This window comes from Humulus lupulus, chromosome 5 (genome assembly GCF_963169125.1).
Source record: "Humulus lupulus chromosome 5, drHumLupu1.1, whole genome shotgun sequence".
Taxonomy (NCBI): Eukaryota; Viridiplantae; Streptophyta; class Magnoliopsida; order Rosales; family Cannabaceae; genus Humulus; species Humulus lupulus.
Window position 1 is genome coordinate 10875083 of NC_084797.1, and position 11825 is coordinate 10886907.

Sequence of the window (11825 nt, forward strand, 5' to 3'; positions counted from 1 at the left end):
AATACAAATTCCCATAAAAAAAAAGTTACAAAAAAGTCGTATATAGTTGTGAAGTTTTCTTAAATTGGATTTCAAGTTAGCCCACTAGGTTTCCAAGGCCATTTTGGCCCACGTACTAGTTTCTCAAAGGGCGGTGAACATGAATTTACAAATTAACCCCCATTCATATACATACATACATTACATAGCTTTCATTGAAGGGCTATTTCGTAATTTCAATTGAAATTCGCGAATTTTTTATTTAAAAAAAAAAAAAACAAAAGAAAGAAACCCTTCCGGTTCCATTCCACCATGACCATCTCTTCTCTTCTTCTAAAGCTCTCTCGTATCCCTCTGAAAATCCCCAGCGAAAAGTGAGAATTTTCAGAGTGGTATACATACAAATATAGTTATATATATATATAATATAGTTGTATACCTACATATATATTGACAGAGGACCATATCTATAGTCGAAATGAGGGGTTCTTCAGATACGAAGTTTTTGCAAGAACTGATTTTGTACGCGGCAAGCGCTGCCTTAAGCTGCTTGGTCTTATTCGCGGGGCTCCGACAACTCGACCCGAACCGCGAGGCGGCCAAGAAATCTTTGGAGCACAAGAAGGAGATTGCTAAACGATTGGGTCGTCCTCTTATTCAGACCAATTCTTACGAGGTATTGGGTTTTTTATTTTTATGTTTGTTTGCTTGTTCCGGTGTTGCTTGATTTTGGGTTTTCGTTTTTATCAAATTTTGTGTGAAAATTTTATATGGGTTTGTGTTTGTTTACGGGTTTGAAGTGTGTTTTGGTTGTTAAATTCTCCAATTTGGTATTTTGTGGTTGTTTTAGAGAGAGTTCCTTTTTGGGCAAGTTTTGTTTGCTTCATTTATTTATTTATTCATTAATTTATTTGGATTTGAGTATTTGAAAACTGAAATTAGATTCTTGCACCTGTTGGGTTTGTAATTATAATTTATTAGCTCATGAAACAAAATCATTATGCAACAGGATTTAGTCCAAGGACAGTTCTAGTTTTTTAATATGTTATTGGCTCTCTGTACAAAGGAATAAATCTCAACATTAGTGAATCTGCCTGAGCATTAGACCTATAGTTCTCTAGTGTAAGTAAGTAAAGACTAATTAGTAGAAATTTTAACTAATGCAGTTGTTTTTTCCGAATATAAGAGAAGTGCTTGAACATTCTACCGTTCTTTCCCACATAAGATTTTTTATGTATTGGTGGAACAATTGGAGGAATAATGCTACAAAAAATTCTTAGTTTTTGTTGGGACTAATTTTTTTAGTTTTTTTTTTCCATCACAACAGGATGTTATAGCCTGTGATGTCATTTATTCATTTATTGGGATTGGAGTATTTGATAATCGAAATTGGATTCTTGCTTCTGTTGGGTTTGTAATTCTAATTTCTTAGCTCAGAAACAAAAGCATTATGCAACCAGATTTAGTCCAAATTCAAGTTCTTTGTTATATTTTTGGCTCTATCTACTAATGAACAAGTCCCCACATCAACAGTAGTGACTCTACCTTAACATTAGACCTGTTGTGCTCTATTTAACTACTCTTAGAGAAATGTGATGTTAATATAGACAAATTAAATTAGTAGAAATTTCAACTAACGCAGTTGCTTCTTAGAGCATGATAGAAGTGCTTGAACATTCTACCGCGCTTTTCCACATGATGTTTTTAGGGTTTATATTTTTTTTTGGATTCTTGTTTCATTACTTGTTTGGACCTTATATTTTGTAAAATGTTTAAAATAGAACCCTAAACTCAATTTTGATGAAGAAAAAATTGAATATAACGATACAGTTTTTTAGCAGAATGATTTTATTTTTGTTATTTTTGTTTTAGATTGTTAGTTTGGTAAATTATTTGTGATTTTAGTTGAGAAAATATTGACCAAAATCGGGATTAGTGTTTTATTTTAACTATTTTACAAAACATAAGGTCCAAAAAATAATTTATTAAAACACAGGTAATTTGACAAATTAAGTGTCTAAAAAGGTATAAACCCATGTTTTTTATTTTTGTTGGTGTAATAGTTGGAGAAATAATGCTACAAAAAATTCGTAGTTTTTGTTATGTCAAATTTTCAGTTTTTTCCTATTATTGACAGGATGTTATAGCCTGTGATGTCATTAACCCGGATCACATTGATGTGGAATTTGACTCTATTGGAGGTTTAGAATCGATCAAGGAAGCTTTGTATGAATTGGTGATTCTTCCGTTGCGTAGGCCTGATCTGTTTTCCCATGGAAAGCTTTTGGGTCCACAAAAAGGAGTGTTGTTGTATGGACCGCCGGGTACTGGAAAGACTATGCTTGCAAAAGCCATTGCAAGGGAGTCTGGAGCAGTATTCATTAACGTGAGGATATCAAATCTTATGAGTAAATGGTTTGGTGATGCTCAAAAACTTGGTGAGTGTTGATCATATTCCGCCACTTATAAAACAATTATATGACTACCAATCGTGATATGAATGATTCAACAATTAAGGAGCATTAGGCTTGTTAGCATAAGCAAGATGGAATAGCTTATTGAACTGTTAGTTTAGTTTGCTCTATTTAATTGTTTACGCTAAGCTGAAAATAACCTTCTTCTTTTGGTTTGATTGTGATTCATATGTGGCTGCTTTGCAGTTGCTGCTGTGTTTAGCTTGGCTTATAAACTCCAGCCTGCCATAATATTCATTGATGAAGTTGACAGTTTCTTGGGTCAGCGTCGTAATACCGATCACGAAGCCTTAACAAACATGAAGACTGAGTTCATGGCCCTATGGGATGGATTTACAACAGATCGTAAGTGTTTCAGCTTTGTCTATGTAGATTGATTTATTTGTACATATATGTGTGTGCATATTTATGTGAAGATATTTTGTGAAAGGTCTATTCTTTAACCATTGCATTTTATTCTTATTATAGAGAATGCTCGAGTTATGGTTCTTGCTGCAACTAATCGTCCATCAGAACTCGATGAAGCGATACTCCGGCGTCTTCCTCAGGCTTTTGAAATTGGAATACCTGATCATAGGGAGAGAGCTGAGATACTGAAAGTAATTCTCAAGGGTGAGAGTGTTGAAGACGACATTGACTATGACTATTTAGCCAGTTTGTGTGCAGGTTACACAGGATCTGATCTTCTCGAACTATGCAAGAAAGCTGCATATTTACCCATTAGAGATCTACTAAATGAAGAGAAAAAGGGGAAACGGGCTTCTGTAAGTTTATAATTCGTTTTGGCCAACTGTTTTCTTTTCTTCATGGATCAAATGCGAAATCAGGTCACTTGTAGAGGTTTCGAATTTGAAGTAGCTTATTGCCATGTTTTTGCATCATTTTTCAGGCACCCAGGCAACTGTTGCAGAGAGATTTGGAAAAGGTTTTTGCTACATCAAGAAAGACAAAGGCTGCTGCAAACGAGTACACCGGATTGAGGAACGGGGATACGAGTGATTACCCGGTTCAAGCGGCATTAAACGAGCTGTCAAAGCTGGTGGTGTCCCATGTCTTGAACCTTCAACAACCAGACAACAACCAAGACCCATAAAATTCCAACCTCCAACCATTACTACAGCTTCTTTGGTGAAGCATGACTTATTTTGACATTTATTATGGTTATAACTGTAGTAGCTTGATTAGTTAGCCATATTGTTTCAAACTTGCAATACACCTTTATATTATATATACTCATAAGGTGTTGATTGTCTTGTATTCTTTGAAGGTTTCTTCAAAATTTCACCATTTCACCATTCTGGGCCATATCTGTATCTCCTTGGTTTGATAGTTCTCATTCTGGACCCCACCTTTTCTTTCTTTTCCAAGATTAGAATTAATGGGGTTCTGCATGGATTTTGTGAGTTCACATCACATGGTCAGCAGTTGGCAGCAACCCTGCAAATCATCAATGATTAATAACATCTATGAAATAGCTGGCAAAGGACTATTTGATTGAGGCTCTTTCAAGTGCTGGGAGTGAGTCAAAGCTGGCCAATAAAGTTAGGTTTTTGATGTTTAAATTGCAAAGGTTGGACCCGTACTACTACTACTACTACTACTTCTACTCTCTCAATATATATATATATATATAAACAGGACCACATGTTCATTGTTCACCATCATAGAAACGATTTTGGTGAAGTTGACAGATAAAGTGGTGGGGGAAAGATAGTTTTGATATAGATTTGATGGCACAACAGTGCTGAACATGCTTGGGTGTCAATTCATTAAAAAAAAAAATACAAAAATTAAATTTTTTTATTGTTGTGGTTGTAAAAGGCGATAAATTCCACTTCCGGCTCAATTGCTTGATTACTTTATTTTTCAGTAAAGGACAATTATTGATAAATATATCCATATAAAATATGTTTTAGACAAACTCCGGCCATGAATCGGTACCAATATAGAAACCACCAAGCATTAAATCTGTGTTTTAATGATAGAACTGTCAAGGAACTCAACTCAACTCAACCATCTAATCAAAATGATTATGGTACCTGTCATAAACCATTTTTGTGGATGTAATTTACAGAGTCTGTCAATGGGTCACTCCTAGGGTTGTTTGCGGTCCGGTTGGTGTGGAATTCTCTAATTTTTTTTTGAACCGCACTGCATATGTGGTTTGAACAATTTTCTAAACTGCAACCTGCACTGTATAGACCTCAAACCGCATAAATCGCACTGCAAAAATGTGGTGTGGTGTGGTGTAGTTTTGGCAGTTTATACCTATTACCAAATAATTTAACAATTAAATATTATAATTAAAAAAGATTCATAATAAATCTCATAACCATATAATGTTTAATAAAATAATTAAATATACAATAAACTAATAAATTTTAAGCAACACAGCAAAAATATAACAAACTAATAATAAATAAAAAATATAATATAAAAGTAAATATTATTTTAATTAAAGAAGAATATTTTTAGATTGAAGTAGAATATAAGTTAGTATCCTATGAAACTTTATATATGCATTAACTTTAAATGTAATAAAATTGAAAAAAATAATATAAAAAAATTAATATATATAATGTTGCAGTACGGTGTGGTTTGAACAACATTTATAAAATTTAAAACTTAAAACCGCAAACCGCATCGCGCGATTTGACAAAAATACAAACCACAATCGCACCGCGAAAGATTCTAAACCGTAAATTACAGTGTGGTGTGAGCGGTTTGTACAGTGTGGTTGGTTTTATGAACACCCCTAATCACTCCCTCTTTCTCCTCCTCCTCTAGCTGAATATGAGACACAACACAACACAAGTCTTCGAGTTTCGTCCATTGCCATTTGCCACCAACAACAAACTAGTGTCAATAATCTAATCCAATCAACGGCTCTATCTTTGTCTGATTATAATGCTTTAAAACTTTATATAAAAAATTAAATAACTATACAAAATTTAGAATTAGTTTGATTAGATTTTGTTGCTTCGATGGATTGACAAAGTTTAATTTAGTGAGCAATCCATTGACCATTTTGTTCACAGGTGTGTCAATGCAAACTTTTTTAATGCTAGTTCTACAAGAAGACAATCAAGATCTGTGGATAACTTGAAAAGGTTAAAGTTTATTTATTTATTAACGGTTAGTGTTTACTTGTTCAAACGCATAATCTTCTTCACGTAGGGTGGGGAAAAAACTAATATAAATTTCAACGTGGAGTTATTATTATTAAATTCTCTCTTTCCTATGTTTTCATCATTCGCTTCTTTTTTCTTTCTTTCTTTTTTTTTTTCACTTTCTCACTTTCATGTGCAGTGCTTTTTTCTTATTCTATGGGAGACTGCCACGATATTTAATTATAAAGAAACAAACCTTTTATATCATAATTGGATTCCACTTCGAAATTCAATAAAGGCTGCATAACATCATCGATATAATTTGGTCACTGGCCACGGTTAGGCCAGTAGTAGTACCAGTAGCACAGCACCAACCCCAGATAATAATAACAAGTGTGTAACTATGCAAATATAACAAATATCTCAAGTTAAAAAAAAAAGGGCCATTTGGATACAATTCAATTCACACAATTCAATTGGCCACAGAGTACAGGTCTCATCAGACAACCACATCCCATCATTCCCTCATAAATGAAAGATCAAAATTTGAATAAGATATTCTAAAGCATGTGATCATTGCCCGGACATTTCAAACGTAAAGTAGCAAAAAACTAATTAATTTTGCATAAATTAAGCACTTGATGGTGATGATAAATTATTTCTACAAATCCAGCGCCGTTTGTCCTAAACTAAAGCCTATCTGTATAATATATATAATCATACAGTCAATTAATACCATTGAACAAAAATGCACACATGTGACATAATTAAAGCTATTTCTTTTGTAACTAAAATAATACACTACTTTATTTTATACTTAATTAATAATATATAGGACTAATTCCTAACTATATGGTTCATATTCCATGGTCATACATTCACAGCCGAACCTTACCACACACACCAAAGAAACTAGCTTCAATCTATTCTACTTTGTAGGCTTCTGTCTCTGGTCTATTTCCACATACGCTAGTTTATTTTTGACCTTGTTGAATATGCCGGCTTACGTAGCCATCCCCAAAGTCACATCACACTCCCTACAAACCAACCACCTTAAATTAAACCCCTTTTCTCATTATCCTCCTTGCTCATATTTGCAGAGACACCCCATCATTCCATTTATAATTTTCCTCCTTCCCAAACAACCCAGAGAATCTCAAGCTCAAAATCTAGTCTTCCATACCTCAATACCTGAAAAGGTTAAAATCCCATTTCTTGTTTTTGAATTCTAATTCTCCTCCTTCCCAAAACCACCCAATGAATCTCAAGCTCAAAATCTAGTCTTTCATACCTTAACACCTTCATAACTTAGAACCCCATTTCTTGTTTTTGAATTCTGGTTTGGTGTTAGATAGAAGAAGATAGAGTTGGCCCAATATGGTTTTGGCTACTCTATTTTCCTACTTATTCATCTTCATAGCTTTGGCTTTGGTTCTTAGATTATTATCAAAAACTTCTCTGGTTTTGATTCTGGTTAGGACATGGCAATCATTCATAGACCATTTTCACGTGTACCAACTGTACAAAGTTCCACAGTACAATGACCATTTCCAAGAAAACCAACTATATTGTCAGATTTCTACGTACCTGAACTCGCTTCCTTCTGTTGAGGACTCTGACTCCACCAACCTCTTCTCCGGTTCCAAATCAAACGACATCTTCTTCCACCTTGACGCCACCCAATCGATTCGAGATACGTTCCTCGGCGCCAGAATTTGCTGGACCAACCAGAAGTCGGAAACTGATGGAATCAGGTCGTTCGTCCTGAAAATCAAGAAAAACGACAAGAAAAGAGTCTTCCGTCAGTATTTCCAGCACATTCTCTCAATTTCCGACGAAATTGGGCAGAGGAAGAAGGAGGTTAAGCTTCACCTGAATCTCTCCGGCGAAAACGAACGGTGGAGATCAATTCCTTTCACGCACCCGGCCAGTTTCGAAACCGTCGTCCTTGACGCGGACTTAAAGACGAAAATCAAATCCGACCTAGAATTGTTCCTCAAATCCAAGCAGTACTACCACAGACTAGGTCGCGTTTGGAAACGAAGTTATTTACTATATGGAGCTTCCGGTACCGGAAAAACGAGCTTCATCGCCGCCATGGCTAGGTTCCTCTGCTACGACGTGTACGACATTGACATGTCCAAAGTTTCCGACGACTCCGACTTGAAGACGCTACTTCTCCAAACGACTCCGAAGTCGCTGATTGTCGTCGAAGATCTCGACCGATTTTTGACCGGGAAACACACCGCCGGCGGAGTAAGCTTATCGGGACTACTAAACTTCATGGACGGGATCATCTCCTGCTGCGGCGAAGAACGAATGTTGGTATTCACCATGAACAGCAAAGACCACGTCGATCAAGCGGTGATGAGACCAGGTCGAATAGACGTTCACATCCATTTTCCTCTCTGCGATTTCTCAGCCTTCAAAGGTTTAGCAAGTAGTTACCTAGGGTTGAAGGAGCACAAGCTGTTCCCTCAGGTGGAAGAAATTTTCCAGACCGGAGCGAGTCTCAGCCCGGCGGAGATCGGTGAGTTGATGATCTCGAACCGGACGTCACCGAGCCGGGCTCTGAAATCGGTCATTTCGGCTCTGCAAAGCAGCGGACCCGGTTCGACCGGAGCGAGTAATAAAATGCTTCCGCCGCAACATAGGCTGAGCAACAGCGGTTCGGGACGGGCCGGCGACGAGTCGGCTGAACCGGCGTCGGTATTTAGCCGGGAGAGTATTCAGGTTAGCGAGTTTAAGAAACTGTATGGGCTTTTGAGATTGGGCAGTAGAAGGAAAGAAGAGCCCACAGTCGATTTGGGCTTGGGCTTGGGCCTGGTTGACAATAAAGAAGGCTCACGTCACGAAAAGTAGTTTTTTTTTTTTTTTCTTCATTAAATATTTTTTGGTTTTGTAATTATTTTTGTTTCACTACTTTTAATTTTCTTTTACGATTATTTTCTTTACAATGTAGAAATAAGTTAATGAATTATTACATGGGGTTAACTTAGCTCCCAGTTGGTCCATTCCATTGTTTTTTATAGGGATTTTTTCATAAATATGGTTTTTAGTCATTAATATGTAAAAATAGGGTAATTAAATTATTTTACATGAACAAATTTAATTAAAAAAAATCAGATTATGAAAAAAAAAATATGGCATAATAATGATTTATTTAGAAAAATATGAGAAAAAAATCTCATAAAAGAGAATATAAATTTTAAAAAATCATAAAATAATGCTTGTAAAAAAAAAGTTATATTTTTTAAAATTTTATTAAAAAATCCATATAAAATATAATTTTCACTTTTTTATAATTAATTTGTGTTTTAAAAAATTATCAAAACAAATTATAATGAAAAAATAATTATTTTACTTAACACCCATTACAAAATTTGTCAAGATTATCCTTCAGATTTAAATTATTCCATATTAAATTAAGATAATGATGTCTGATGTGTAAAATAAGAATCCATAACTCTTTATATTATAATCTACATTTATTATAATTACACTCAAATTTTCCAACAATTAAAAAATCTGTCAGGATAATATTTAGAGAATTAAAAAATATTTAGATTATATGTAGATCAACACAAAATTTAGGTTTCGATAATCATTATGAATTGTGATTTTTTTTTTAAATCTTATTTTGTCAATTATTAAGCTATAGTTTGTTCGAACAAAATTATATTCATTGATATACACGAAAACTATTTAAAAGGTCCACGTCAAATTGTTACAATTATTGGATTTTATGGTGATTGAAGATTGTTCTAATGTATTTTCAAAGGCCAAAGAAAAATCTCTTATATTATATGACATCATCGTTTATTTCAACTACTTTTTTTTTAATCATTGGGCCACTAATATCTAACATGTATTATCATTATCATATATAGTAATATTTATTTCTTGATATTAAAGATTAGATCATTTGAAATTTGTCAAACTTGTACACGCATCACAAATCATACTTTTAAGGCAACCAAAAAAAAATTATCATAAGTTTGGAGCCTCAGTTTTTTCCAATTATTTGTTTGTTTGTTGTGTTTTAAAAAATTTATTTTTAGACTTTATATTTTGTAAAATAGTAAAATAGATATCTAAACTCAATTTTGATGATAAAACAATACAGTTTTTAAGTATAATAATTTTATTTTTGTTCTGAATTGTTAGATTGATGAATTATTTATAATTTGTGTTGAGAAAATTTTAGCAAAAATCAGGTTTATGGTTCTATTTGAACCATTTACAAAATATATGGTCCAAAAAATAATTTGTCAAAACACAAGATCTAAACAGATAATGAGACAAAACACATAATCCAAAAGTATAAACATTTTTTTAATAATAAATAAAATATATGAATTAATTGCGTAAGGAGAGTGCAAAATATATGGAAACAAAAGTATTAGTTAATAGACCCCTAAATTCAATTTTAATGAAGAAAAAATTGAATATAACAATACAATTTTTAAGCAGAATGATTATATTTTTATTCTGAATTGTTAGATTGGTGAATTATTTGTAATTTCAGTTGAGAAAATTTTGACCAAAATCGGGTTTAGGGTTCCATTTGAACCATTTTATAAAATATAGAGTCTAAAAAATAATTTATCAAAATACAAAGTTCGGACAAAACACCAAAAAATTGTAAACTTTTTTATTTAATAATAAATAAAATTTATGAATTAATTGCTTAAGAAGAGTGCAAAATATATGGAAACAAAAGTACTAGTTAATTAATAATTAAGGATTAGATATAATGTGAAACTTACTCCATCTAATGTGAACGATCCTTCTATGCAAGTGCCTCTCTTGACATTTATCATGGAATCAAATTAATAGATTAGTCAATGGTAAAGATAATTTTAAATTAATAGATAATTTTAAATTTTGGTAAAGAAAATGGAAATTATTTTTAAAAAAAAAACAAGTAAATAACCACTAGACTCAAAACTCTACCATAGTCCCATATATAGTATGACATCATTGATTTTAAGTGTAGTTGAAAATAATATCGTATATTAAATAAGATATTTAAGTTAATGTAATCACTCTTATGATATTTAGTCAACTAAGTAAAAGTAATTAATGTATAATAAGAGGAATTATTATACATTATTTAGTACAATAATCAAAGTTAGTTTAAATATATACATATATTTTGCAAGAAGGGTAGAAAAAGTAAACAAATATACAATTTTTTTCTAACATATTTACATTAATAATCATGGTATATATAGTAATTAATGATTTACGTAATCTAACAGTATTCTTGTCTATTTATACAAATTTTTAAACTCTTCGTTTACCCAAATGGTCTAATTACTAAATCTTAAATTATTCTCTATATCAAAGCAAATAATGATTTGATTCTTTTATGAGAAATTAACCTACTCCTTCTATAAGTCCATCTTTTTTTTACTAACTCACTTACTTTTTTTATTTTATGTTAATTTGTTTATCGACATGTTGATATTTATTTCATGTGGAACTAAGTTGTGAATAACATGTGTAATGCTTTTAAGTTTTTTTCATTCTATAAGATAAGAGTGAGTATAATTCAGTTTAGATTGGTAAATTTGTAATATGTGTCTAAAAAATAAATTAAAAATGAAATTGTTCGAACTCAACTAGTTAGAGCAAATTTAGAAAGAAAAATAGTTGAGTTGAGTAATTTTATTTTATTTTTTAATATAATGAATTTAACAAAAGTACACACTACCTACTTCTTTCAAAGAAAAAAAATAAACAAATTATGTTTTTTTTATTAAATGTTATAGGATGTGAGATCAACTTGTTAGTAGACATACTTGTCTTACAAGCGTCGTTTTGTGTGCATCATGTGTCATTTGTGGCATGCATCTAAGACTAAGACTCGAGCGTCTTGTAACAAAGCACTCGAGTAAGTATCGCATCGAGCACTCAAGTAAGCATCATAGCAAACTTGAGTGGTTGATTGCGAGCAGTGACATTTATTTGACATGATAAACATGGATAGAGGCAGGTTAGCCATTGTGAGGACTCAAATCCCACTTCAAAAAAAAATATTTGAAATTTTAATTAAATATTTTAACATAATTAAAAAAAAAACATAAAAGTGCTTACTAATACTCTAAATCTATTGAAAGTCCCACTTCTTATCAAAGTCTGGCTCCGCCACTGATGATAAACAATGGTGAGTTTATAGTAAATACATGTCATTTACTCAAAGGAATTGATAAAAAAAATACTTATTTTAGGTTAATCTAAACTTTCATGAACAATT

General features: G+C 32.5%; 2 protein-coding genes across 2 annotated transcripts; both read left to right on the top strand.

The window, feature by feature from the left end:
- The first annotated feature begins 265 nt into the window (after window positions 1-265).
- LOC133834424 (uncharacterized) lies at window positions 266-3758 on the top strand. Its single transcript, XM_062264033.1, has 5 exons — window positions 266-655; window positions 2117-2417; window positions 2640-2798; window positions 2922-3217; window positions 3343-3758. The coding sequence occupies exons 1-5, from the start codon at window positions 458-460 to the stop codon at window positions 3544-3546; spliced, it is 1158 nt and encodes a 385-aa protein (XP_062120017.1). The 5' UTR covers window positions 266-457; the 3' UTR covers window positions 3547-3758.
- A 2735-nt stretch (window positions 3759-6493) lies between these two features.
- Window positions 6494-8577, top strand: LOC133834425 (AAA-ATPase At2g46620-like). Its single transcript, XM_062264035.1, has one exon. It carries the CDS (start codon window positions 6941-6943, stop codon window positions 8423-8425), a length of 1485 nt encoding a protein of 494 aa, XP_062120019.1. The 5' UTR covers window positions 6494-6940; the 3' UTR covers window positions 8426-8577.
- Window positions 8578-11825: the final 3248 nt, after the last annotated feature.